General features: G+C 38.0%; 1 protein-coding gene across 5 annotated transcripts in view; it reads left to right on the top strand.

Annotated features, from left to right (window-relative positions):
• The window catches only part of ATP10D (ATPase phospholipid transporting 10D (putative)), a 112,278-nt gene that overhangs the window by 52,212 nt on the left and 35,789 nt on the right, over positions 1–24,277 (top strand). For all 5 annotated transcript variants that reach the window (XM_033214753.1, XM_033214754.1, XM_033214751.1 and 2 more), the window contains 5 exons: positions 8,140–8,378; positions 15,404–15,592; positions 18,625–19,234; positions 19,884–19,990; positions 21,903–22,029. In XM_033214753.1, the coding sequence (XP_033070644.1) occupies positions 8,140–8,378; positions 15,404–15,592; positions 18,625–19,234; positions 19,884–19,990; positions 21,903–22,029 (1,272 nt within the window). The remainder of the gene's footprint in view (positions 1–8,139; positions 8,379–15,403; positions 15,593–18,624; positions 19,235–19,883; positions 19,991–21,902; positions 22,030–24,277) is intronic.

Below are 24,277 nucleotides of genomic sequence, written 5' to 3'. Positions count from 1 at the left end.
TATGCTGTCTCACAGTATCTCTAAGTCAGGACTCTGGATATAGTGTGAGTACCTCCTCTGCTCAGGGTCCCTCACCAGATTGAAATAGAGGTGTCTGCTGGGACTGTGATCTTACTGATGATCTTATGCTTAGCTCACTGATATTTCGCAGAATTCAGTGTGCTGAAGTTTTAGGACTGAGGTCCTTGCTTTCTTGCTGCTGTCATCCTGGTACTGTTCGCAGCTCCAAGAGATTGCCTGCTGTTTCCTGCCACACAGCCTCACCACAGCAGAGCAGTTTGCTTCTTCAAGGCCAGCAACAGAATTTCTCATTTTGAATCTTTCTGACATCAGGGAAGTCCTGAATCCTTTTTAAAGGACTAACCTAATGAGATCATGTGCACCAAGGGTAGTCTTCTTTCAGATTACTCAAAGTCAGCTGATTAATTACATCTGCAAAATCCTTCCACTCTTGCCACATAGCATAATTTGATCATAGCATAGTCACAAGGTGTATCTACCATGGCGGACAGGACTCTTCAGGGCCATCTTAGAATTCTGCCTACCACAGTCTCTAAATTGTGCTTCCAGTGTCTCTTCTTATCAAAAGGTTTATACCTTTGTTATATAAATTTGTCAATTATTATGAATATTATGATTTCTGATGGTAGTGCTGAACTTAGACAACCCATCATGCCTGGTACTGTTAAAAATATACTATATTTTCTTCTAGGTACATGTACTTTTAAGTCAACTTTGGTAACCTGTGAGTGTAAGGGGTAAAATGTTAAGTGTTTATTATGTGCACCATGCAAATGCAAAATACAGCTAATCATATTGAATATGATGACACTCTGCATTATGTTTCATCTTATAGTAAAATTTAAAAGCCATCACTAACCTCCACCAAACAGAACAGATCGTTGTTAGCATTTTAATGCACTTTTGGGGTCTTTTTTAACACATATATATGTTTTTTGTTTTTAAGATATGCATTTGCACGCACACACACACTTATGTTTTTGTTTTTAAAACAGAAATGGCATCGCAGTGTGATTTTACTTTTATAATTTTTCTTAAGACTTCATCATTCATTATTCAATAAAATGGAACCACATTAATAATGCTATGCTAAACCTCTATAGTGCATTTGTGAGGTTAGTGTTTTCCTGAATTCTTTGACCATAGTTCCCCATTTTTAGGAACTGTCTTGCAGCAGCAATGTTTCATAAAATATACAGCAAGAAGCACTGCTGTGTTTTTTTTTTTTTTGTATTTGTAGCACAAAATTTTGTGTTCATAACATTTCAAAGAACTAACACTAGCCCTCTTCCACTCTAGTCACTGAACATACATATCCCTGCCCAAGTGAGTATTTTTCGTTTATGCCCCCTCACGCAGAAAAGATACCAAGTGACTGGGAATCAAATGCTATCCTGACTGAACTGTAATTGATAAGCTACCTGTTTGGGAACCAAAGTTCTAGAGGTACTAACTTTGCCTTTGACCACTTCTCTACCATAGACACACCCAGAGCTTCTGGTCTTTTTTATGCAATGGTTTAAAATTAAACACATGTGTACACACACACACACACACACACACACACACACACACACACTAGTGGAGACCAGTTCTCTCTAGAAGTTAATTCTGAGACATATTTTCTCTGAAGTGAAAACTATTTTAACCATGTATCTGTGTTTTAATGGGTAGTCCTTTAGGGTTTTCTGTAAAAGTGTTGCCTAGGAGATAATTTGGTGAAGAATATTGCTGCTTGGAAACAACTTCTTACACATGCAATTGCACTAAACACACCTGACAACACCATTGTATATTTTAAAACCTTCTAGCTTCAAAATGTGTTACATGTACTGGCAGCATCAGCAACATCTGGGCATGCTTTTAAATTGCAGAAACTCAGACCCCTCTGCAGAGCTTCAATTAAATGCATTTTAATAATATCCCCAGGTGATTAATATGCATATTAAAATTTTAACAAGCCACTCCTTTAAAAGACTGCTTAAAGAGAATGACTTTCGTAAAAATAAACTTTTAAATTTAGGATAATTTTAGCTTTACAGAAAAGTTACAAAGATATCCTGGAGGGTTCCAGCATGCCCTCATGCCGTTTCCCCTGTTGTTATCATCTTGCATTAGTCATATGATATATTTGTGATAAGTAGTGAACAAATGCTGATACATTGTTATTAATCGAAACATACTTTATTTGAACTTCCTTCTTTTTTTACCTAATGTTCTTTCTCTGTCCTAGGATCCTAGCTAGGATACTGCATAACAGTCATCATTTCAGTTTCTCTAGATGACTGTTTCTCAGATTTTCTTTCCTTTTGATAAACTTAGCAGTTTTCAGTGGCATTATTCTGGGATTTTGTAGAATGTCTATTAATTTGGACTTGTTCAGAGTATGCCTTTATGATGTACAGTTTGTGAATCTGATTTACATGGAAACAGTAGCACTGAACACTTTCCAAGAACAAGGATTTTGGAATCAGGCCTCTTAAGTCTGCATCCCATTCCCACTACCTACAAGCTGTGTCGCCCTGGACAACTATCTAATTTCTCTATGCCTCAATAAAAAGGATCAGTGACACTGTCAATCTCATTGGATGGTTAAGAGAATGAGAGAAGATAATTCGTATAAAGAATTTAGAACAGCAAATGGCATAAAATGAGTTATCTATAAATATAGCTGTTGTTACTGTCGTTGTGGTTGTAAATATTGTTGTTAAAATAAGAAACAGGCCTATCTCTTAAGGAGCTCATGGTCTGATGTGGGAGGCAGATATGTAAACATATATTATCATGTTCATTGTCATAAGATATGAAGTCAGTGTTCTTGTTCCATCTAGTTTTGATTTTTAGGCAGTCAGTATTGGAGGTGGATTTTGTACTGATTAAGGCTTGGGATGTTGAAGGCAGGATATTGGACGTTCTTACAATGCTGGAAATGTGTGGGGAATTAGTTTAGAACAAAGGTTTATATATCAGGGATATATGGGTGATACAGTTGGAGAAGGTTTAGCTGAATGTGTTATTTGCAAGCAGGCAAAAGTTGGAATGCTGGAAATGTTTGCAGATTTAGTTCATAGTGAAAGGGTTGACGGAGGATTGATGATACAGTTGAAGGAAGCTCTTCTGAATGCTGTTCACCCTCGTTTCGGGCCCTTTGGAGAGCACATTGAAAATATGATAAACTCTTTGTTTTGTAGAATCATGCCCACTTCTTCCATATATCAAACTGATGCAGGTAACAGGCTATAGGAAGATTACTGGGTATTTGAAGAGGGGAATGGGAAGAAAAGACAGATTGGGGATTAAATAATGAAGAGAAATAAAGTAGACAATTTGGTACCTATCTCAGTACCTACCTTTAGACAAAGGAAAGAACAGACTTTGTAAGTTTTTTCTTATGAAGCAGAAGGTAAGAATTCCTGCCCTGCTTTGAGTCATTTATGTAACTATTTTAGAGTCTACTTTAAGATAAATATTAAGAAATGTTAAAGAAATACTAAAGAATATTAAAAGTCATAACGATTTGGATAAGTTTTATCAGTATTATAACAAATCTTTGTTTCTCCTACAATATATTTTTTTAACCCAGAGTCTCACACTCTGCTACCCAGGGTGGAGTGCAGTGGCATGACCTCAGCTCACTGCAGCCTCAACCTTCTGGGCTCAAGTGATCCTACCACCTCAGCCTCACAAGTAGCTGGGACTATGGGCGTGTGCCCCCACATGTGGCTAATTTTTGTATTTTTTGTAGAAGCAGGGTTTCGCCATGTTTCCCAGGGTAGTCTTGAACTCCTGGGCTCAAGCTATCTGCCCACCTCAGCCTTCCAAAGTGCTGAGACTACAGGTGTGAGCCACCATACCTGGCCTCACACCTAATTTTTATAAAATTCTCGCTGAGCCTGGAATTACAGCTCCAGTAGCTTTGTTTTCTGAATCACATTGCAACTTTACTGGTCTATTTCCTTTTTTGAGAAGGAGTCTAGTCTCGCTCTTTAGCCCAGGTTGCAGTGAAGTGGCACAATCTTGGCTCACTGCAACCCCTGCCCCTTGGGTTTAAGCAACTCTCCTGCCTCAGCTTCCCAAGTAGCTGGGATTACAGGCACCTGCCACCATACCCAGCTAATTTTTCTGTATTTTTAGTAGAGATGGGGTTTCGCCATGTTGGCCAGGCTGGTCTCAAACTCCTGACCTCAGGTGATCCACCCACCTCGGCCTCCCAAAGTTCTGGGATTACAGGCCTGAGCCACCGGCCCAGCCTATTTCCTTTTCATAGCTTCCAAAAATGATTAAAGGTTGAGTCACTTCATGTCTTCTTGATTCCACTTTTGTAATTGTACTGATTGAACAAGTTTTCCCGACAGTAATAGCTGAGCTACCTGGAACTATACTAATTATATAGTTGCATGATGACTGATTTCCCTAATGATAGCTAGAAGCTGCATGATCATTAAATATAGCTTTCATGTTTATATGTGTTTTGAAGTACAGTATTACCCCCTTGTCTGTGGTTTTACTTTCCACGGTTTCAATTACCTTTGGTATAGTAAAATAAGATATTTTGAGAGAGAAAAAGAGAGACCACATTCACATAAGTTTTACTACAGTATATTGTTATAATTGTTCTATTTTATTATTAGTTATTGTTGTTAACCTTTTACTATGCCTAATTTATAAGTTAACATTTATCATAGGTATCTATGTATATGAATAAACATAGTATATTTAGGGTTCAATACTATCCATGGTTTCAGGCATCCACTGGGGGTCTTGGAACGTATTCCCTATGAATAAGGGGAAACTTCTGTATTTTTAAAATATTTTTAAAATGGTGTTACATCATCAATAAATTCCTTGAGCTACTCAAGGATTTATCAGTCTTAGCACTATTTGGGCTAGATTAATTTTTGTTGTTGGGGGCTGTCCTAAGCATTGTAAGATTTTAGAAGTATTCTTGGCCTCCATCCACTGAATGCCAGCAGCACACTTTGCCCAGTTATAACAAGCAAAAGTGTCTACAGCCATTGCCAAACCCCCAGGGGAGAAATTCACACCATGTGGAGAACCACTAAGCGAACCTATTATATACAAATCACTGCTGAGGAGCTATAATGTAGTGGGTAGTGTGCTGGCTTTGGAGGCAGAAGACCTAAATAGAATTTCCAGCTCCACCCACAACTAGCTGTTTAAAAATGGTTGAACTGCTTAATCTCTCTGGGTCTTAATCTCCTCAGCTGCAGAGTAGGCAGTGATAGTTTCTACCTGATGGCATTATTTTGAAGATAAAAAGGGAGTATATATACATATATATTACACACACACACACATACACACATATATAATGACCAAGCCAGATGCATGAAAAAAGGAGGACCTCAAAAAATATTAACTTGCTACCCCACAACTTTCCCTTAATACTAGGGATATTTCATTCACATGTCTATTGATTCATTCATTTATTATTCATTTAATAAGCTTTTATTTAAATGACAAATCATGGAGTCATTGAAATTAAGCAGGGGATATTGGCCATGTGTTTAAAATTGGCCCTGTTAACATATATAGGTAGATTCAGAAGCAGTAAAGCACGGGGCTGTGGAGTCTAGTAGAACTCATTTGAAGACTCATTTGTACCATTTTTGTGAGATGGAGCAAATTACTTAAGTTTATTTGTAAAATGCAGGTATGAATAGTATCTGCTGAGATATTATGATTAAACGAGGCAAGTGCCTGGTAAGCAAATGCCTGGTACATTCTGCACATGTAATCTCTAAATTCCCAATGAGTGGTATGAGTAAGAGCCAGTATAGTTACAGAGGTCTTTCTGGAGGAGCTGGCATTTGAACTAAACTTCTAAAGATGTTCAGGATTTATGTAAATAGAAAGGACACAAATGAATATTCCAAGCAAAGGCATAGATGGAAATGGAGGAGATCGAAATCTTTGGGACACGATATGTTAACCAGTTTTTGAAGCTGGAAGGTCATACTGGGAAACATTCCGTGTTGTTTAGGCAGATTATATAATGAGACTTGCAGAGCTGGGAAAGATCTTAAAGTCACCGAATCCAAATCATTCATTCTGAAATGTTTCATTCTGGAAACAAAGGCCCAGAAACAGCAAGTGATTTGCTGAAAGTCACTTAGTCTTTGGAAGAGTTGGTACTGGAACCTAGGATCACCACATAGACCCTTAGCCTCTCCTTGCCTTTAAAGAATACAGACAAAAACTATTATATAAAAAAAAATAGAACGTGCAAACATTCTTTACTTCATAGAATAACTTACCTGAAGCCATCCTTTATTCCGTAGCTAGAGTTAGGCTGAATAGAGATGACCAGCAATCCAACAAGCACATATTTATTGATGGTCTGTATTCCAGACACTGGATACAATGCTGAACAATTCAGACAAGGCCCCTGCTCTCATGGAGTTTCTATTAGAGAAAATATTCACAAATATATTAATTTTTTTAATCAAGAAAAAAATAGTGATAAGTGCTTGGCAGAATATTAAAATAAGGTAGTATAATATAAAATGATTGGATAGCCACTTTGAACTAGAGGGTCAGGCAAGGCCTCTCTAAGTGGGACATGGGGCTTAGATCTGAATGACATAGTCTTGAAATTCCATAGGAAAGGCTTCCAGTCAGAGGGAATATCTAGTAAAGAAGCCCTCAGGCAGGGGTGAGCTTATTACTTTTCAAAGTAAAGAAAGAAGGCCAGTGAGTCTGGATTTTAGTGGGCATGTGGAAAGAGAAGCAAAGTTAGATAGGTCAGCAGGACTCTGATCATCTTGAGTTATTTAAGCCAGGATAGGGAGTCCAGATTTTATTCTCAGTTAATTGTAAAGCTACTGGAGTGTTTTATGCAGGAAGTGATCTGATCTGCTTTATCTTTTAGGAAGATCACTGTAGCTACTATTTGAAAAATGGATTGCAGAGAGGCAAGGAGACCAGTTATGAGACTATTGCACTGGTCCAGTTGAGAGATGATGGTGGCTTGGACTAAGGTAATGGATATGGAGAGAAGTAGAGTTATTTGAGATATTTTTTGGATGTATGGAGGACAGATGTTAGTGATACTCTGAAAATAAGAAAGAAGATAGGAAATTAGGAGGATTCTAGATTTCTGGCTTAAGTAACTGCGTAAGTCATTAAGTTTCATTTACAAAGATAGTACCTATCGACTGCTGCTTTGACATCTGAGATTATCATATTGGCAAAACAGACAGAATTCTCTGACCTTTTGGAGGTTGTATTCTACTGGATGATTCAAAAAATAAAATAAATAAGATATATATGTGTAGATGGTGGTAGGTCTTGGCGTAGAATCTATTATAAATTGTGTGATCAGATCTGGGAAGTCTTCACTTCCCAGTGAGGTCATTTCAAAGATGGGACCAGATGAGATCACCAAGGAAGATGCAGGTAGAGAAGAGAAGGCACTTTTGCAGCTCTCCAGTATCTGAGGGCTGAAAAGAAGAGATAGCAGGAGAAACTAAGAAGAAACAGTTATTGAAGTGGGAGGAAAATCAGGTAAGTGTGATGTTAGAGAAACCAAAAGAGACATTTCAAGAAGGAAAGAATGGTCAAGTCTGTTGGATATTACTAAGGGTTCACATAAGATAAGGATGGATGTGATCATTGGATTTGACAACATGGAGCTCATTGGTGACCATGAAAAGAGCAATGTCAGTGGAGAGATGGGGACAGAAAGCCATGAAATTACTTAAAGAGAGATTGGTGTCAATAAAAAAGGGAAGAATTGTAAGGGTAAAGTCATTGAGTTCAGAGAGGTGAGATTCAGATGACAAGTGGAGAATTTGGTGTCTGAAACATAGAGAGATGATTTGTTCACAGTAGGAGGAGGAAAGGCCGAGAGTATGAGTACCGATGCAGATAAGTAGGTAGATTTGATGACGGAAAAAGAAGGGAATTTTGATCTGATTGCTTCTCAGTGAGGTGTAAGGTAAGTTCATTGACCAAGGGTGTGGGAGGTAGGCCTTGGCAGCCAGATTTGAAAGCGGGGGAGATGGTGTGAAATAGCTGCTTAAGCAACTGCCTGATATATTCAACTTACAAGTGGTTCTTCTCAGATGTTGACTTAATGTGCTTTTTATCCCACAGCCAAGAGGTTGGAGTCCTATCAGGAAGCTGTCTCTGAAGATGAAGATTTTACAGACACACTCAGTGGTTCCCTCAGCAATATGGCAAAACCGAGAGCCCCCAGCTGCAGGATAGTTCATAATGGGCTTTTGGGAAATAAGCCCTCAAATCGTCTTGCTGGGAGCTCTTTTACTCTAGGAAGTAGAGAAGGAGCCAGTGAAGTGCTTCATTCCAGACAGGCTGCTTTCAGTAGCCCCATTGTAAGTGTGAATGCATGACTAGAATCTTGCACATCCACAGTGTATGATGAAAGAACAGCTTTGTAATTATGATAGAGTTAAACTCTGCTGTCTTTTCTACCTTAGAAGAGACTACATGAGCTGCAAGATCACCACACGTAATTAGAAGTATAAACAAACAATATCATACTAGCCTACTTTTAAAAAATAATTCAATGTTGAGAAGTAGTATACCATTTCTGAAAAAAATAGAGTATTTCTGGTCAGGGCTGATTATGTGTGACCCTGAAGAAGGCTGCCTTGGTTTAAGAATCATGGCTCACTCTCAGAACCAGCAAAGCTTACAAGAGTTATCTTATAGTCCATGTGGTACATTGAAGACCTTTTTATTGCTCTGTAATCTCCCAAATCCCACCAGACTTGTGGTTTTTCCCTATTCCTAGCCTCCAGAAGGTCATTTTTTAATATATCAATTTCAGAGTTCAACAGAATGTGTTCATGAGTTCCAGTGGGAAGTGTCAGGAACTGTCTAGTCACATCCATTAACAAATCCATTTTACTCCAGAAAAACTAGAGGACCATGTAGCCAATGGGAAAAAGAGAGAAAGGTGCTGTGTGAAAAAAAATTAGAAATCAACCTTTTGCTATATTTAAAATTACCTGTATAAAAGTTCAATTTCCTTCTCTGCCTTTTACATTTTATTAAGTCTTGCGTTTTACCAAGATGAGGATTTCCCAGCCATCAGACTGATAATACCTACAAAATAAGTGACATAACAAGAATAAATCATCTTTGGGGAAGCTTTGTGTTTCTACATTGAATTTATTGTATGTTTTTCATAGTTGAGACATGATATGAGTAGACCCCAGGTCTCATTTGTACTGGGAAGGCCTTGAGCTTCCCAGGATCCTGGCTCTTCTCAAATTGTCAGCAAATGCATAACTACAGCAACTGGAGTGATCATTTCACTCCATGTCCTTTCTGTGGCAGTAACATAACAACTATTATATTATATCTTAGCCATATGTCAAGTGATTCCAAGACTTAATATTTCTCCAACTTGTAAAATGGAAGAAGAAAGGAATGTACACAGTTCATTCTGTATACTCATTATAAGACCATATCAGAAATATATTTTTCTTCTATTTTTCTATCGATATGTTTTCTTCTATTATATCTTTTTATCTATCCTTGTATTGAACTTTTTCATTTTCCATCCACCTGAAAGTAAGAACATGTTGGCTGTTGTTTAGACAGAAGGAGCACAATTTGGTAATCAGGTGGGTCTGTGCCACACCTTATTGGTTTCTTGATCAAACTTCACCCTATTCATGGAACAAATGATTGGTCATTTCTTAGTTTAAAGTCTTTGTCCCTTTATAGATAAATTTACCCTGTCTAAAATATATTCTGTCTTCATACACTACCTCCATCCAGCAAATCTGGTGAAATATTTATTTCTTTAAGAACTAAATTAAATATCACTTTTTTTCTGAAGACTTCTCAGATTCTCTTCTTTCAGCGTCCGAGCTCTGTTTACACCGTCCCTCCATCCCTTCATCCACATGGCATTGGTCTTATTTCTGCCTCTGGCAATCCACCATTAACTCCCTGAGAGAAGGATTTATCCATCTTGAATCAACATCTAGCACAATGGCTGGCATGTCCATTCTCAATAAAGTATTTTTAAAGGTTGTTGAAGGAAGCTACCTTACCAGGCTGTCTTTTCATCTGTGCCATTTTCTTTTCATTTGCCTTATACTCCAGTGTCATTCCTGATTATATGGATGTGTTTCTGTTATTGTTGTCCTTGCTGTATTTGTGTTTTGCAAAACCATACCCCTAATATATAGAATAAGTAGGTCATAGTCTTCCTCAATGTATAAGATTATTTCTCAATCTTGGTCTAAGCAAGTTGATTTCATCCTTTAGAAGACTAAAGATTATTTTGAGAAAACTACATAATCTTTTATCTGAAAAATAAGCATCTGTAAATATGTCATATAAAATTCTAAAAGCCCATCTGTGGAGCCCAGGTTAAGAACACCAGCTTGAGGACATTCTGAGAGTTGTGATGTCTAAAAGTGGAAGGTTGTAAGATGGCGTCCTTCAAAGGAGGCGAGTTGTGAGCCAGCAAGTGAGGATGCCAGGCAGGGTACTGATGAAGATGTACCAGCCTTTAGGCATTAGAATGTCACTGAGGCCCATGAGTCCTGGGTTCATAGTACCTGTTTTAGAAATAGGAACCTTTACTTTGTATGCCAGTGTGTTTATGCGTCTTTAATTTTCTGGAGTTTTTCATTCAACAAGGATACTGTTTATTCTACATGAAATGCTCTTCTCTTAGATCTTTGTATAGCTGTCTCCTTTCCGTCATTGAGCCTTAGTTCAAATACCTCCTCAGTGAAGCCTTCTCTGCCACCCAGTTCCAAGTACATTCCATCTCTCCCTTGTCTCTCTCTGTCTCAATATAAAGGCATCTTATTTATTTGCTGTTAGGATAGTTTTGGATCTTCTCTCTCCCCCAGGTAGAATGTGAGTTCCATGTAAGCCAGGATCCTGTCTGTTCTATGCACACCTCTTACCTTCAGGGGTGCCTGGCACCACAGATTAGCAATAAATATTTATGAGATAATGAATTTATTAATGAATTAATGGAAGGCATGGCATAATACTGGACATGGCATAATACTGGAAGAAGACGTGACCTCAGCCTTCAGTTTTGTTCTAGCTAGAGAAGATAGACATATAAACAAATAACTATAAACCTGCAGTAAAGATGTAGTCATAGTAGTCAATTCAAAGTATAGTAAGTATATCCAAAGTAAAGTAAAGTAAGTATAGTAAGGTCACAAAGAAGGGAGTGATCAGCTCTAAGGAAGTGAAGAAGGATCAAGAAAGGCTGCCTGAAAGAGCTACAACTTGAGTTAGGATTAAACTAATGAGTAGAGAGAGAATCACAGATTGGAAAAGGAAGGAAAGGCATTTGGAGCTTACAGCATGTGGTACATGCAGACATTCAGAACCACAGGGCCATGGGAGAATGTGGTGTGCAGGAGGAATTGTTAGCATGTGGTTATTGACCTTTGTCTCTTTTTTTTTTTCAAGACTGTGTTGTTTAGGAATCAGTGGGGAGGGAGTGGTGGCAATAGAAGATATTTGTGCCCACTCTTAAGCCAAAGTTGCAATGGTGGAGTGGTGAACCCTTAAAATGAGTAGAGTGGCATCTGGCAATGAAATGAAAAACCTTGGGTACAGGTGGAACTAGGGGAAGAGTGAAGAACAGTATTAGAGCTCCTTTGTCAACTTTATGCCCCATCCTTTGTCCATTACTAAACCGTGGGTTTTTAAAGTTTTGCATAAACAATTATAGTGGGCTGCTGCTTCTCTCTGTTTTAAAACAAATTTAACATTTAAATCATATGAAAGCCATTCAAAAGATTCAACAAACACTATTAGAGGGCAAAGGGAGTTTTGGCCAGTTTTTGCTTGTTAATTTGAATTTAAATAGAGGAGAGAGAGAGAAAAAAAAAGAAAGGAGTAAACCTGAATGTGAAATCTACAACTTAGTAGGAAGGCATAATAGGAATTATAAGGGTAAATCTAAAATTTGAGATAGGCAGATACCATACAAGATTAGGACAAAGAGACTAGACTCTCACCAGGAAACCAAATAAGGCTTTGTTTACATTATGGGAAGCTGTCTACATCATGCTCTGTAATCCGCGCTCTCATTTGAAGTAAAAATTTTCTTGAATTTAAAAAAATACCTACTTAAGCCCAGTGGGCGGTATACGTGTTTATTTTCCAAAGAAGAACATCTTTTTCATCTGGTTGTTTCTCCCTCTCTTTCCTTATGGGATATGAGATTAGCAAATTATAGTAACATATGACAATACACTTTTATTGCTTACCCATGTGTCAGGTACTGAGTTAGGAATCCAAAGATCAATAAGATACAGTCCTTACTTTAATGGGCCTTCCAAATTCTCTGGGGAGAGAGTCCATACATATGTAAGGAATTATTTAAAGTAAGATGGTTTGAGCCTGGTTCTGAAGTTAACAGGCATCCAGAGAAGGCAGAAACCATCCATCACCGACAAAAGAGCAAAAGTTAATAATGTAATCTTGGGTCTCAATAAGGAAGATTTTGATCTTGGGAGAAATAGCTACAGATACAGTCAAGCAGATAAGAATTGCATGTGGTGACTCTCTATCTTCACCTTAATTGGTGACTAACTTCTTAGTCACTAGAAATTAACTTAATTTAGTGGGACCAACTAAAGTAGAAGAATGAGCCATGCCTGAAGCTTCCTTTTATGTAGACCTTTCCTTAAATCTTCTGGGCTCTTTTATGTATATTGTTTTATGGTGCTTTTCAAGGTCTTCTATGGTCCTGACTTTCTAGATTTTTCCCACTTTATTTTGACAATACTTCTCAGCATAGTTTTGCTCACCAGAACCACACAACCCCACTTTCACACACTGTTCCCACTCACCTCCAGCTTGGGCCAACTTCAGTATTACTTCTGTTCTCATGGCCACGGCACAGCCTTTCAGTCACGCAGTCACTGGATTCCCTGAATGGCATATTACGTTGACTACATAAATAGTGTCTTAGTCCATTCAGGCTGCCAGAACAAAATACCATAAACTGGGTAGCTTATAAACAACAGAAATTTATTTTTCACAGATCTGGAGGCTGGAAAGTCCAAGTTCAAGGAGCCAGCAGATTTGGGATCTGGTGAGGGCCTGCTTCCTGTTTCATAAAAACAGTACCTTCTTTTACTGTGTCTTCATATGGTGGACAAACTCCCTTGGACCTGTTTTATAAGGACTTTAATCCCATTTATGAAGTCACTGCCCTCATAACCTAATCACCCCAAAGGGCTGCACTTCCTAATACCATCACCTTGCGGGTTAGGATTTCAGCATACAAATTTTGGGGAGACCCAAACATTCAGACCATAGTAAATAGCATTTGTCACAAATGCAGAAGTTGCAAACCTTTCATCAATGTTAGATTGACGTCGGAATGCAAGATAATCCTTATGTTCTGAACCAATTATTAGTTAAATAATTGCTGAGATCATTGATACAATAAAATCATTATTAGCTTCTGTGGTCTCTGACTCAGTCTCAAATGTCTTCTATAAAAGAAGTCTCTAAAAAATAGAATTTGAAAAGCCTGTACATACTAGCCTCTTCTTGGAGATTCCTAATACCCGTTAAACTCTCTGAGAAATGCTGGAATTAAAAAACTTGTTTAAACATTTCTTAAACTTATTTCAGTATAGAACTCTTTGTTAATTTTTTGCTTATTCCATGTTAACATTCAGAGAAGGATGCCATTGGAAATATTGCCCTGACCTGTGGAATCTCATAAGCACTAAACAACAACATAATCATAGGCCTTGGTAAAATACCATGCAACAAATTTCCCAGGCATCTCTTCATTGACCAAATAAATAATTCTCTCCAACTTTGCCACTTTCTTCTACTGACTTTGGAAAGGGGGTCCTTAAGGCCAGAGTTGTTCCCTGAGTAACTGAGGGTCTAGCACTAGCGCCAGCTCAGAGTTATTATATATGTGAGACTCATGAGAAAATGTGATCAACTTATTAATTAACAGCCATCAGATCGTGAATGGCTATGAACTCCATCAAAATGAACAAGATTCAAATTTTGCTAAGTCAAATAGCACAAACCAGTAGAATTAATGAATTTAGTTAGAAAGTTAGCAATGCTTTTTGACAGCAGGTAACTTGGTGAGTCTGGAAGCCAGGTGAGACTGCTAACCTGTCTGAAGGTGAGTGTGTCATTTGAGAAAGAAGGAAGGAAAAGGATCATTAAATTACTTAGGTTACTGTTATACTGGTCTCATCTTAGTCATTATCTCATTTACTTTGTACAGCCACCTGGGAGGTAAGTGTTATTTTTACCATTAGACAGAAGAGGAAAAGGAGGTTAAGTAAGCTGCCCAAGACCTCTAGTTAGCATGCAGTGGAGCTAAGACCTGAACCTAAACCCATATGTTTTCCATCCCATGCTCTCTTCTTATTAAACTTATGCTAACTCTCACCAAACTTTTAAGCATAAATATAAGCCATAATCTTCTGAGTCCATATCATACATCCTTATATTTTACTCTTTTCTCTAAATCTCCTCTCCTGGCTTTCCTGCAGTCAGTGTGCTTTGCGAGCCAGCTACCTCTAGGACTGTTAGAATACAATGGTGCTTTTGTACAACCTTGATTCTGAGCACGTGGTTCCTCCTTTGACTCAGCTGAAAAATTTCTAAAGCAGTTAACTGCATGTTACTGGATTATACTTAGGTTTCTACTACAACATTATTTTGTCAAAACTAGTACTCTCACATAAGTGTGAGAAGCACTGTGTCAAACAAAATGGAGTACTTTCTTTCAATAACAAATTCTTAGAACAAACCTGTACTGAGAAGAAAGCATAGTTGCCAAATGTATGTGGTGATCAGAAATCTGGAAGAACCCTTATTAATGTCTTGTATTACTTGAAAATGCTGATAAAATATGTTAACTTGCTTATAATTTTTATTTTTGGAGAGTTGTTTTTTATAATAGTAGTAACTTAAGCCATAAAATATTTTGTTGCAATAACATGGTATGAATAATGCCCAGAGTATAAGAGTTAGTATTCATCAAGTGATGGTGAATGAATCTATGACCAAGGTAGAATTCTGGGCTCAATAAAATCTACCTCTGCTATTATGTATTTCAAAATGAGAAAACACTCAGCTAGATTTGGTGAAAACTGAATTCCTGTTTAGTTTAATAGTTAAGATAGTCTCCATTGATAATGTGCATTCTGGATTATCCATTTGTTTTTATGTCTTTTATTTCCCTATTCTTACTTCCCATGACACGATATACATTAAAATTGTTTTTAGAAAAATAAAGTTTACCATCTCATGATTCATAATCCTGGCTATACAAGTTATTTCTCATGTTGATTTAAAACTAACTTTTATATACTTCTTATAACAACACGCTGTCTTATTGAATTTTCAGGAAACAGATGTAGTAGCAGACACCAGGCTTTTAGACAAATTTAGCCAGATTACACCTTGGCTCTTTATGCCACTAGATGAAACCATCCAAAATCCACTACTGGAAACTTTGTACATCATCGACTTCTTCATTGCATTGGCAATTTGCAACACAGTAGTGGTTTCTGCTCCTAACCAACCCCGACAAAAGGTGAGTAAGTTCTCTAATGCAAACAAGGGTCACTTTCCGGAAGAGAATTTTGGGTTTAAATGTATCTGTACTGAGCTTGATATATGGATAAAAATGATAAATGATAGCAGCTATATAACACTGATTCAGCATTTCTTCTGTGCTCTGCACTTACCATGGTTTATGTCATGGGTCCCCAACCCCCCTGGTCACAGACCAGTAACAGTCTGTGGCCTGTTAGGAACCAGTCTGCACAGCAGGAGGGGAGGAGAGGACCAGTGAGCATTACTGCCTGAGCTCCACCTCCTGTCAGATCACGGGCAGCTTTAGATGCTCATAGGAACGCGAACCCTATTATGAACTGCATATGCGAGGGATTTAGGTTGTGTCCTCCATATGAGAATCCTAATATCCAGAGAATCTAATACCTGATGATGTGAGGTCCTATCCAACCTGTCCATGGAAAATTGTCTTCACAAAACTGGTCCCTGGTGCCAAAAAGGTTGAGGACCGCTGGTCTAAGTGATTTATTGGTATTAACAAGTTTAATCCTCCTAACAATCCTATGAGTTAGATGCTATTACCCTACTATTCTCCATTTTACAGATGAGGCTAAGTAATTTACCCAGGGTCACAATACCGGTTTGTGGGGGAGGTGGGATTTGAACCTAGGAAATACAACTCAGTGCTACTATATTATTTGCCTCTAAGAGGGTAGTGATGAGAACAGTTCATTTTGCTTTAGTTGATTTGCCAAATTGAAGCTTTATTTGAGACTTCTGAGACCTCTAATATCATATGCACTGTATCAAGCAAAATATACAGTATTGGATTCAATATCATGTTTAATGATTTTTTTCCTTTGAGACAGAGTCTTATCCTGTCTCCCAGGCTGGAATGCAGAGGCATGGTCTCAGCTCACTGCAACCTCCGCCTCTCAGGTTCAAGCAATTCTCCTGCCTCAGCCTCCTGAGTAGCTGGATTATAGGCGCCCACAACCACGCCTGGCTAATTTTTGTAGTTTTGGTAGAGGCAGGGTTTCACCATGTTGGCCAGGCTGGTCTCAAATTCCTGACCTCAGGTGATCTGCCTGTCTCAGCCTCCCAGAGTGCTGGGATTACAGGCGTGAGCCACCGCTCCTGGCCTTTTTTTGTTTTTTTTCTGAGACAGCGTCTCAACTCTGTCACCCAGCCTGAAGCTGCATGGTACAATCACAGCTTACTGTAGCTTTGACCTCCTGAGCTCAAGCGATCCTACTGCCTCAGCCTTCTGAGTAGCTGGGACCACAAGTGTTTGCCACCATGCCCAGCTAATTTTTAAAATTTTTGTGGAGATGGAATCTTGCTATGTTTTCCAGGCTTGTCTTGAACTCCTGAGCTCAAGCAATCCTCCCACATCAGCCTCACAAAGTGCTAGGATTACAGGCATGAGCCACCACACCTGGCCAAAAAACACCTAGATTTTTAAAGTCTATTTGTAGCTTAGAATTCATGATAAATTCATTTTCAATGAGGAGGAAAACTTGTTTAATGGGCTGGTGATTCACCACTTGCTGTGCTGGCCTCCTTGTGTATAACTCTCTCACCTTTTACTCACTTAAAATTCAATTTGCAGCACAACCCAATTCGATTTAATTTTCCATCAGATCATTTTCTTTTGGCAGCTTCTGAGGTGGTCAACTTTAACATAAAAATAATTTCCTTCCAATTAAGTTGAGTTTCATCAGGAACTGTATTTTTACAAGCTTTTGCCTAGGAAGTTGCTCTTTGAAAAAGTGATCATACAGTTACAGAATAAAGGCTCTTCTTTTCCCCCACATAATTTTTCTAATAAATCTGTTTTCAAAGTAAGTATCTTTTGGTGTTTTCCTTTTAAGAAATATTATTGCCTTATTCTTAAAGAATATAATATTCTACTGCTTGAAAGAAAATCTGTGAAGCATATAAGAGTCTAAGCCTCGTGGTATTTCAAAGTAATGATAGAAAGGCAGTGAATAAGTAGCTAATCAGCATTCATGTGAGATACAGAAACCTCATCTGTGATTGGGTTTTACTCTTCATTTCTGAGTTGCTGATAAGTTTGAAAGTCAACCAGCATAAGACCTTCAAATTATTATAAAATTAGTTATTTTTAGGGGAAAACTTTTTAATTTATGAGCATTTCTGAATGAGAAAATTTTTCCATCCAGTTAATTGGCCTTCCATAGTTAATGTGAATTTCTCAGTTTAATCACTGATAAAAGTTAAGATTTAAGAGAAACCAGGGTGTACAAATAAGAAAAAGTTCTATGAAAATAGAAATTCAAATCCACATTATGATATTGATAACTCTTCTTGATGAAGCTACTTTGCTTACTGGTCCATTTAAAAGAAAAGTCAAAGTAACAAACTTTTGCAGAATCTGGAAAATAAAAGAGAAAAATATATTTTGTTAATCTTTTGATTTGCTTTCTTCTGGTGTTTTTGTTATGTGTATTATTACTTGTTACTTTTTTACACTAGTCTCATAGTTTTTTCAGTATTCCCCTACAGACTTTATAAGCTTTATTTTTAAATATTATATAACATTTCAAGATGTGTCAATTTTGCTGTTACTGAATACTTAATTTGCTTGTAGTTTTAAAATTGTTGTGGTTAGGATGCACACAATTAAGATCATGGAATTCCCATGTTTCAAGTTATTTCTTTAGAAAAAAATTGCTGAAGGATGCCCACTGCTAGCAATATTAACGTTTTATGTGTTTTATTATCAGTTGTCAAATTCTAAATGGTTGTAGAAATGTATGTCATTCATTTTAATATTATTAAAATATTAGCAAAGTATTACATAAATATTAAAAATATTAATAAAAATCAAATTATCTAAATATTTATTGAAAAACAAAGTTTTATTTGTATTAATATTTTCCATGGCAGTTGTAAGTAGGGAATGGGATGCTAGCCATTTAAGAGAGTGGTAACTCTTTTTATATCTAATTTATGTCCAGTTTGCCTTCAAAGTTGTTATAAACTGCTTTTGACTGTATTGAGACCTTCCTAAATTGTCTTTCATAGATCAGGCACCCTTCACTGGGGGGGTTGCCCATTAAGTCTTTGGAAGAGATTAAAAGTCTTTTCCAGAGATTGTCTGTCCGAAGATCAAGTTCGCCATCGCTTAACAGTGGGAAAGAGCCATCTTCTGGAGTTCCAAACGCCTTTGTGAGCAGACTCCCTCTCTTTAGTCGAATGAAACCGGCTTCACCTGTGGAAGAAGAGATCTCCCAGGTGTGTGAGAGCCCCCAGTGCTCCAGTAGCTCAGCTTGCTGCACAGAAACAGAGAAACAACACAGTGATGCAGGCCTCCTGAATGGCAAGGCAGAGTCCCTCCCTGGACAGCCAATGGCCTGCAACCTGTGTTATGAGGCTGAGAGCCCAGACGAAGCGGCCTTAGTATATGCTGCCAGGGCTTACCAATGCACTTTACAGTCTCGGACACCAGAGCAGGTCATGGTGGACTTTGCTGCTTTGGGACCATTAACATTTCAACTCCTACACATCCTGCCCTTTGACTCAGTAAGAAAAAGAATGTCTGTTGTGGTCCGGCACCCCCTTTCCAATCAAGTTGTGGTGTATACAAAGGGCGCTGACTCTGTGATCATGGAGTTACTGTCAGTGGCTTCCCCAGGTAAGTTTATATAAAAATGAGATAGTAGTAATTTGAAAAGCTCGGAGATTAAAAGACCACACTCGATGACTTTATAAAGGCAAGGAAATAGATATTTGGGGACTAATCGCATTTGGTGAAGTAGGGGGAAGCTGCCTAGGATTTGATGGGAAAGCAAGTAAGTTTTGGGGCTACCCAGATCTGAGTTCAAATGTGAACTCTATCATTAGCGGGGTCTTGATACAGTTAGCTAACTATTCTGTGCCTAAGTCTTCAACTCAATGGGTCTTAGAGTACCTCCTTTATAGGTTCCTGAAAGATTTAATGACATACTATATGCAGTGTATGAAGAGCCTTTGGCCAAGTGCCTAGCAAATGGAAAGTGCCCAATAAATGTCAGCTAGCAGCATTACAGTTATGTTACTGTTGTTATTGATGATTTGGGAACAGTGTTTGTATCAAGTTCGTGTACTTTCCTCTGCCCAAGGGGAAAGAAACGAGGGAAAGATTTATTCTGAGTGGTCCCTTTTATAGAAACCCATTTGGGATTCAAAACCAGAAGGCTTTTTTATGTGTTTGTTTAGCGTGGATTAAACTATTATTGTTTTAAAAAGTATTTCTGTAATTTGGCAGACTGGTAGGAACTCAAGCATCTTGTCCATTATTTCAGATGGAGCAAGTCCGGAAAAACAGCAGATGATAATAAGGGAGAAAACCCAGAAGCACTTGGATGACTATGCCAAACAAGGCCTTCGTACTTTATGTATAGCAAAGAAGGTGAGACTGCTTAGTGCACTCCATCTTTTTTGTTTTTTCCTTGTTTAACTATCATTGACTGAAAACCAGCATGTAGTAAACTCTAATCCAGGCACTGGGGAAGTCCCCTGGACACTGGCTCTCTTTTTACCTTCTCTATTCTGTATATTGGTTGGTTGAAGTTTGTTCAAAGTATTTTGCTAGAAGGATCCCTAAAGGTTATATTCTCTAAGTTCCTGCATGTTTCAATATGTCTGTGAGTGCTTTTATATGTAAACAGTTGTTTGGCTGGGAACAAAAATCTCTGGATCTTACTTTCTTTCCCTCAGGACTTCGAAAATGTTGACCACTCTGTCTTACAGCATTAAATCTGCTTTGGAAAGAATGAGGCCACAGATCAGCCTTAACTTTTTCATTATAAGTTCTTAATACTCTTTTCTTATGTGCCCGTAAGTCTTTATATGTAAATTCAGATAAATATCCTAGATATTATCTCAGTATTGATTATTCTTTATTGAGAATGATTTTGGTACATAGCATATCCTTTCTAAACCAAAGTTTAGTAAGAAAGAAGATGGAGCTCCAATAAATTATTTGAGGGAAGTTCTCACCAGAACTTTTCATTTCTTACCCAAGTTTTAGTTCATGGGAGCTGCATTAGGGAAAGTGGGATCTGTTGTAGACCCCAAGGAACTCAGTCAACCAGCTGCATGAGGAATCAAAAGCCTGATGGCTGGGCACAGTAGCTCATGCCTGTAATCAGGAGGCCGAGGCAGGTGGATCACCTGAGGTCAGCAGTTTGAGACCAGCCTGGCTAACATGGTGAAACCCCATCTCTACTAAAAATACAAAAATTAGCCGGGTCTGGTGGTGCATGTCTGTAATCCCAGCTACTCAGGAGGCTGAGACAGGAGAATTGCTTGAACTTGGGAGGCGGAGGTTGCAGTAAGCTGAGATTGCGCCACTGCACTCCAGCCTGGACGACAGAGCGAAACTCCATCTCAAAACAAAAACAAAAACAAAATCAAAAGCCTTCCCCACACACAGTTAAAGGAAGAATGGAGAGTTCAAGATCAAACCAACTCTGCCTTTTCAATTGAATGATCCTGCCCTTGATTAAAATGTAGCCCAGCAAGTGTCAGATTCTCTCAAATCGAATGACCCATGGACAAGAATGAGTAGACAGAGAGAGGAATTGCCTCACCCCCTTTACCCCACTCTGCTTTATAAAAACTGAAATGTAGGTTTCTCCTTCTATGGCAACCTAAAGACAAAGGAAAATGTATCATTAATCACTTCTCTAGGAATTTCATTTAATTTTTGTTTGGAATAAGACTTGTTTCACCCATAGGACCCTTCTCTTTTTACCATTCATTAACCACATAAAATAACCATCAAAGGAGAATGGCGTGAACCCAGAAGGCAGAGCTTATAGTGAGCCGAGATCGTGCCACTGCACTGCAGCCTGGGCCAGAGCGAGACTCTGTCTCTAAAAAAAGAAAAAAAAAGCATCAAAAGATATGAAAGGTGCTGCTGGTTACAGAATCCTTCGAACTAAACAGTCCTGATACCATTTTCTCAACTGCACCATTAGAATCAAACTGGATTTAACTGTCAATTGGAGACCACTCCCAATTGTATACTTTCTGATTTCATTAAAGACATTAATCCACTGTCATCATATATGGTGCCTAGAATTTCCAGAAATACTGAGTTAAAGGGTCCATCTGTCATCATTGTTGCACTAGTCTGATGACAGAGTTTGGGAAGCTAGTGTCCAGGTGATGTAAGGATATGGATCTGACATGGCTGTGCCCAGAGGGAGGAATATGTAAAACAAGTTGATGGTTTGATATTTTGCCAGGGGTCAGTCCTGGTATTCCCACAAGATCATATGGCTTGCTTCATACCTCTCTTTTAATTCTTCCCATAGGTCATGAGTGACACTGAATATGCGGAGTGGCTGAGGAATCATTTTTTAGCTGAAACCAGCATTGACAACAGGGAAGAATTACTACTTGAATCTGCCATGAGGTTGGAGAACAAACTTACATTACTTGGTAGGTGAATTACGTTGTATTGCCTGAATGGAGGATTTTGAAAAACACTGGATATCTCTGAATAAGGGTTATTCACCAGTGCCTTCTTCCACTGTGATTTAATAAACATATATAGATCTGCCTACCCTGTCCAATCTGATCTCTATCCAACTTCCAATCCATTCTATTCTGTTGTCCACTGCAGTGGACTGGACTTCACTTGTGATGGGGTCAGGATGGTCACCCCAAGAAGATCATGTAAAACCCAACACTTAACAAAGACTACAAAGCCAAGTAAATGTTCCAATAAATATCTTGGTTCAAATCAAGATAAATATCATAATAGAGTTTCTTGTCAGGCATTGGATAAGGTGCTTAATATGTGTTATCTTTTTGTTGAATTCTTACAACAAATCTCCATCTTATGTAGAGGAAATATGGGGCACAGAATAGTTCAATGACTTGTTCAAGGTCATATGCCAGTAGCTGACATTACTCATTAACCAAACATGGAACTCATGTCTGCCTGACTCCAAGCTTTTTATCCTGCACCTGCTACTGGACTAAGGAAATTTATTTTTCCTCTCTTCCTGATTTCAACTAAAATTGCACAACTGATCCCTCTTGTCTTGGATTAAACTGAATCTTAGAATTACCTGAAGTGCTTTAAGAAGTATTGATGCCTGCATCCTATCCCCTGAGATTCTGATTCAAGTGACCTGTTGTGTGGCTTGGGCATTGGAATTTTTTAAAACTGCCTAAAGTGATGCTAAAGGCGGTCAAGTTTGAGAACCACTGTCTTAGAGTCTGGAGACCTAGATTCTAATATAAGCTTTGATATACCAAGATACCAGCTTCTGAGCTCCATTCCTCTATTTAGGAGGAAAAGATTGACCTAACTTAGTATCTAGCAAATACAGCAATGATGCCTACACCAAGTGATTTCTCTGTGACAGTGTAAGTAGTACAGGTCCACATTTCCTCATCTGCAATTGCAAAATCAAAAATGCTCCATGGGTTTAGTGCCAAAACTCATTTGGTAGAAAAATCATGCCTGATTTGATATAAGACTATTTATAGTTCTTTATTATCCTAATTTGTGTGAACATTTGTCAGTTTTCCTGCAGAAATATTAATATGCTTGATTACCAAGTATTATAGAATATGGTATATGCACCATATTACTTTTTTAATATCTGAAAAATGTTTGAATTCCAAAACATATGGCCCCAGTTATTTCAGAAAAGGAAACTGTAGACCCATGAAAGAACATTGCAAATAGACATTGCATCTTACTGGCAAGAGCATTCTTTAAAAGCTTGCCCTTTAAAGGACATGAACAGATATTTTTCTAAAGAAGACATACAAGTGGCCACAAACATGAAAAAATGCTCAACATCACTAGTTGTCAGGTGCAGACAAATGCAAATTCAAACCACAATGAGATACCATCTTACACCAGTCAGAATGGCTACTAAAATGTCAGAAAACAACAGATGTTGGCAAGGATGCAGAGAAAAAGGAATGCTTATATACTGCTGGTAGGAATGTAAATTAGTACAACCTCTATGGAAAACAGTATGGAGATTCTCAAAGAACTGAAAATGGAATTACCCTTCAATCCAGTAATCCCACTACTGGGTATCTACCCAAAAGAAAAGAAATCATTATATCAAAAAAGTACTTGCAATCATAGGTTTATCACAGCACTGTTCACGATAGCAAAGTCATAGAATCAATCTAAGTGTCCATCAACAAACAATTAAAGAAAATGTGATATATATATATATATATACACATACACACACACATATATCCATACACAATGGAATCCTACTCAGTCATAAAATAGAATGAAATTGTGTCTTTTGCAGCAACATGGATGAAACTGGATGCCATTATCTTAAGTGAAATAACCCAGAAACAGAAAGTCAAGTACCACATGTTCTCACTTATAAGTAAGAGCTAAATAATGTGTACACATGGACATGGAGAATGAAATAGTAGACACTGGAGACTCAGAAAAGTGGAAGGATAGGTCAGGGGGCAAGGGATGAGAAATTACCTAACAGGTACAATTTACGCTATTGGCATGATGGTTACACTGAGAACCCAGATTTCACCCCTAAACAATATTTCAGTGTAACAAAACTGCATTTGTACCCCCTAAATCTATAAAAATAAAAATAAATAAAATCCCACCCTTATCCTTGGGAATATCATAGAATTATAAAATCGTAGTGGTTGCATAAACAATTGACTCAAACCC

The sequence above is a fragment of the Trachypithecus francoisi genome, unplaced genomic scaffold (assembly GCF_009764315.1).
Source record: "Trachypithecus francoisi isolate TF-2019V2 unplaced genomic scaffold, Tfra_2.0 Lachesis_group1, whole genome shotgun sequence".
Classification (NCBI taxonomy): domain Eukaryota; kingdom Metazoa; phylum Chordata; class Mammalia; order Primates; family Cercopithecidae; genus Trachypithecus; species Trachypithecus francoisi.
Note: the sequence above shows the minus strand (reverse complement) of the source record. Positions and strands in the feature narration are given on the sequence as shown.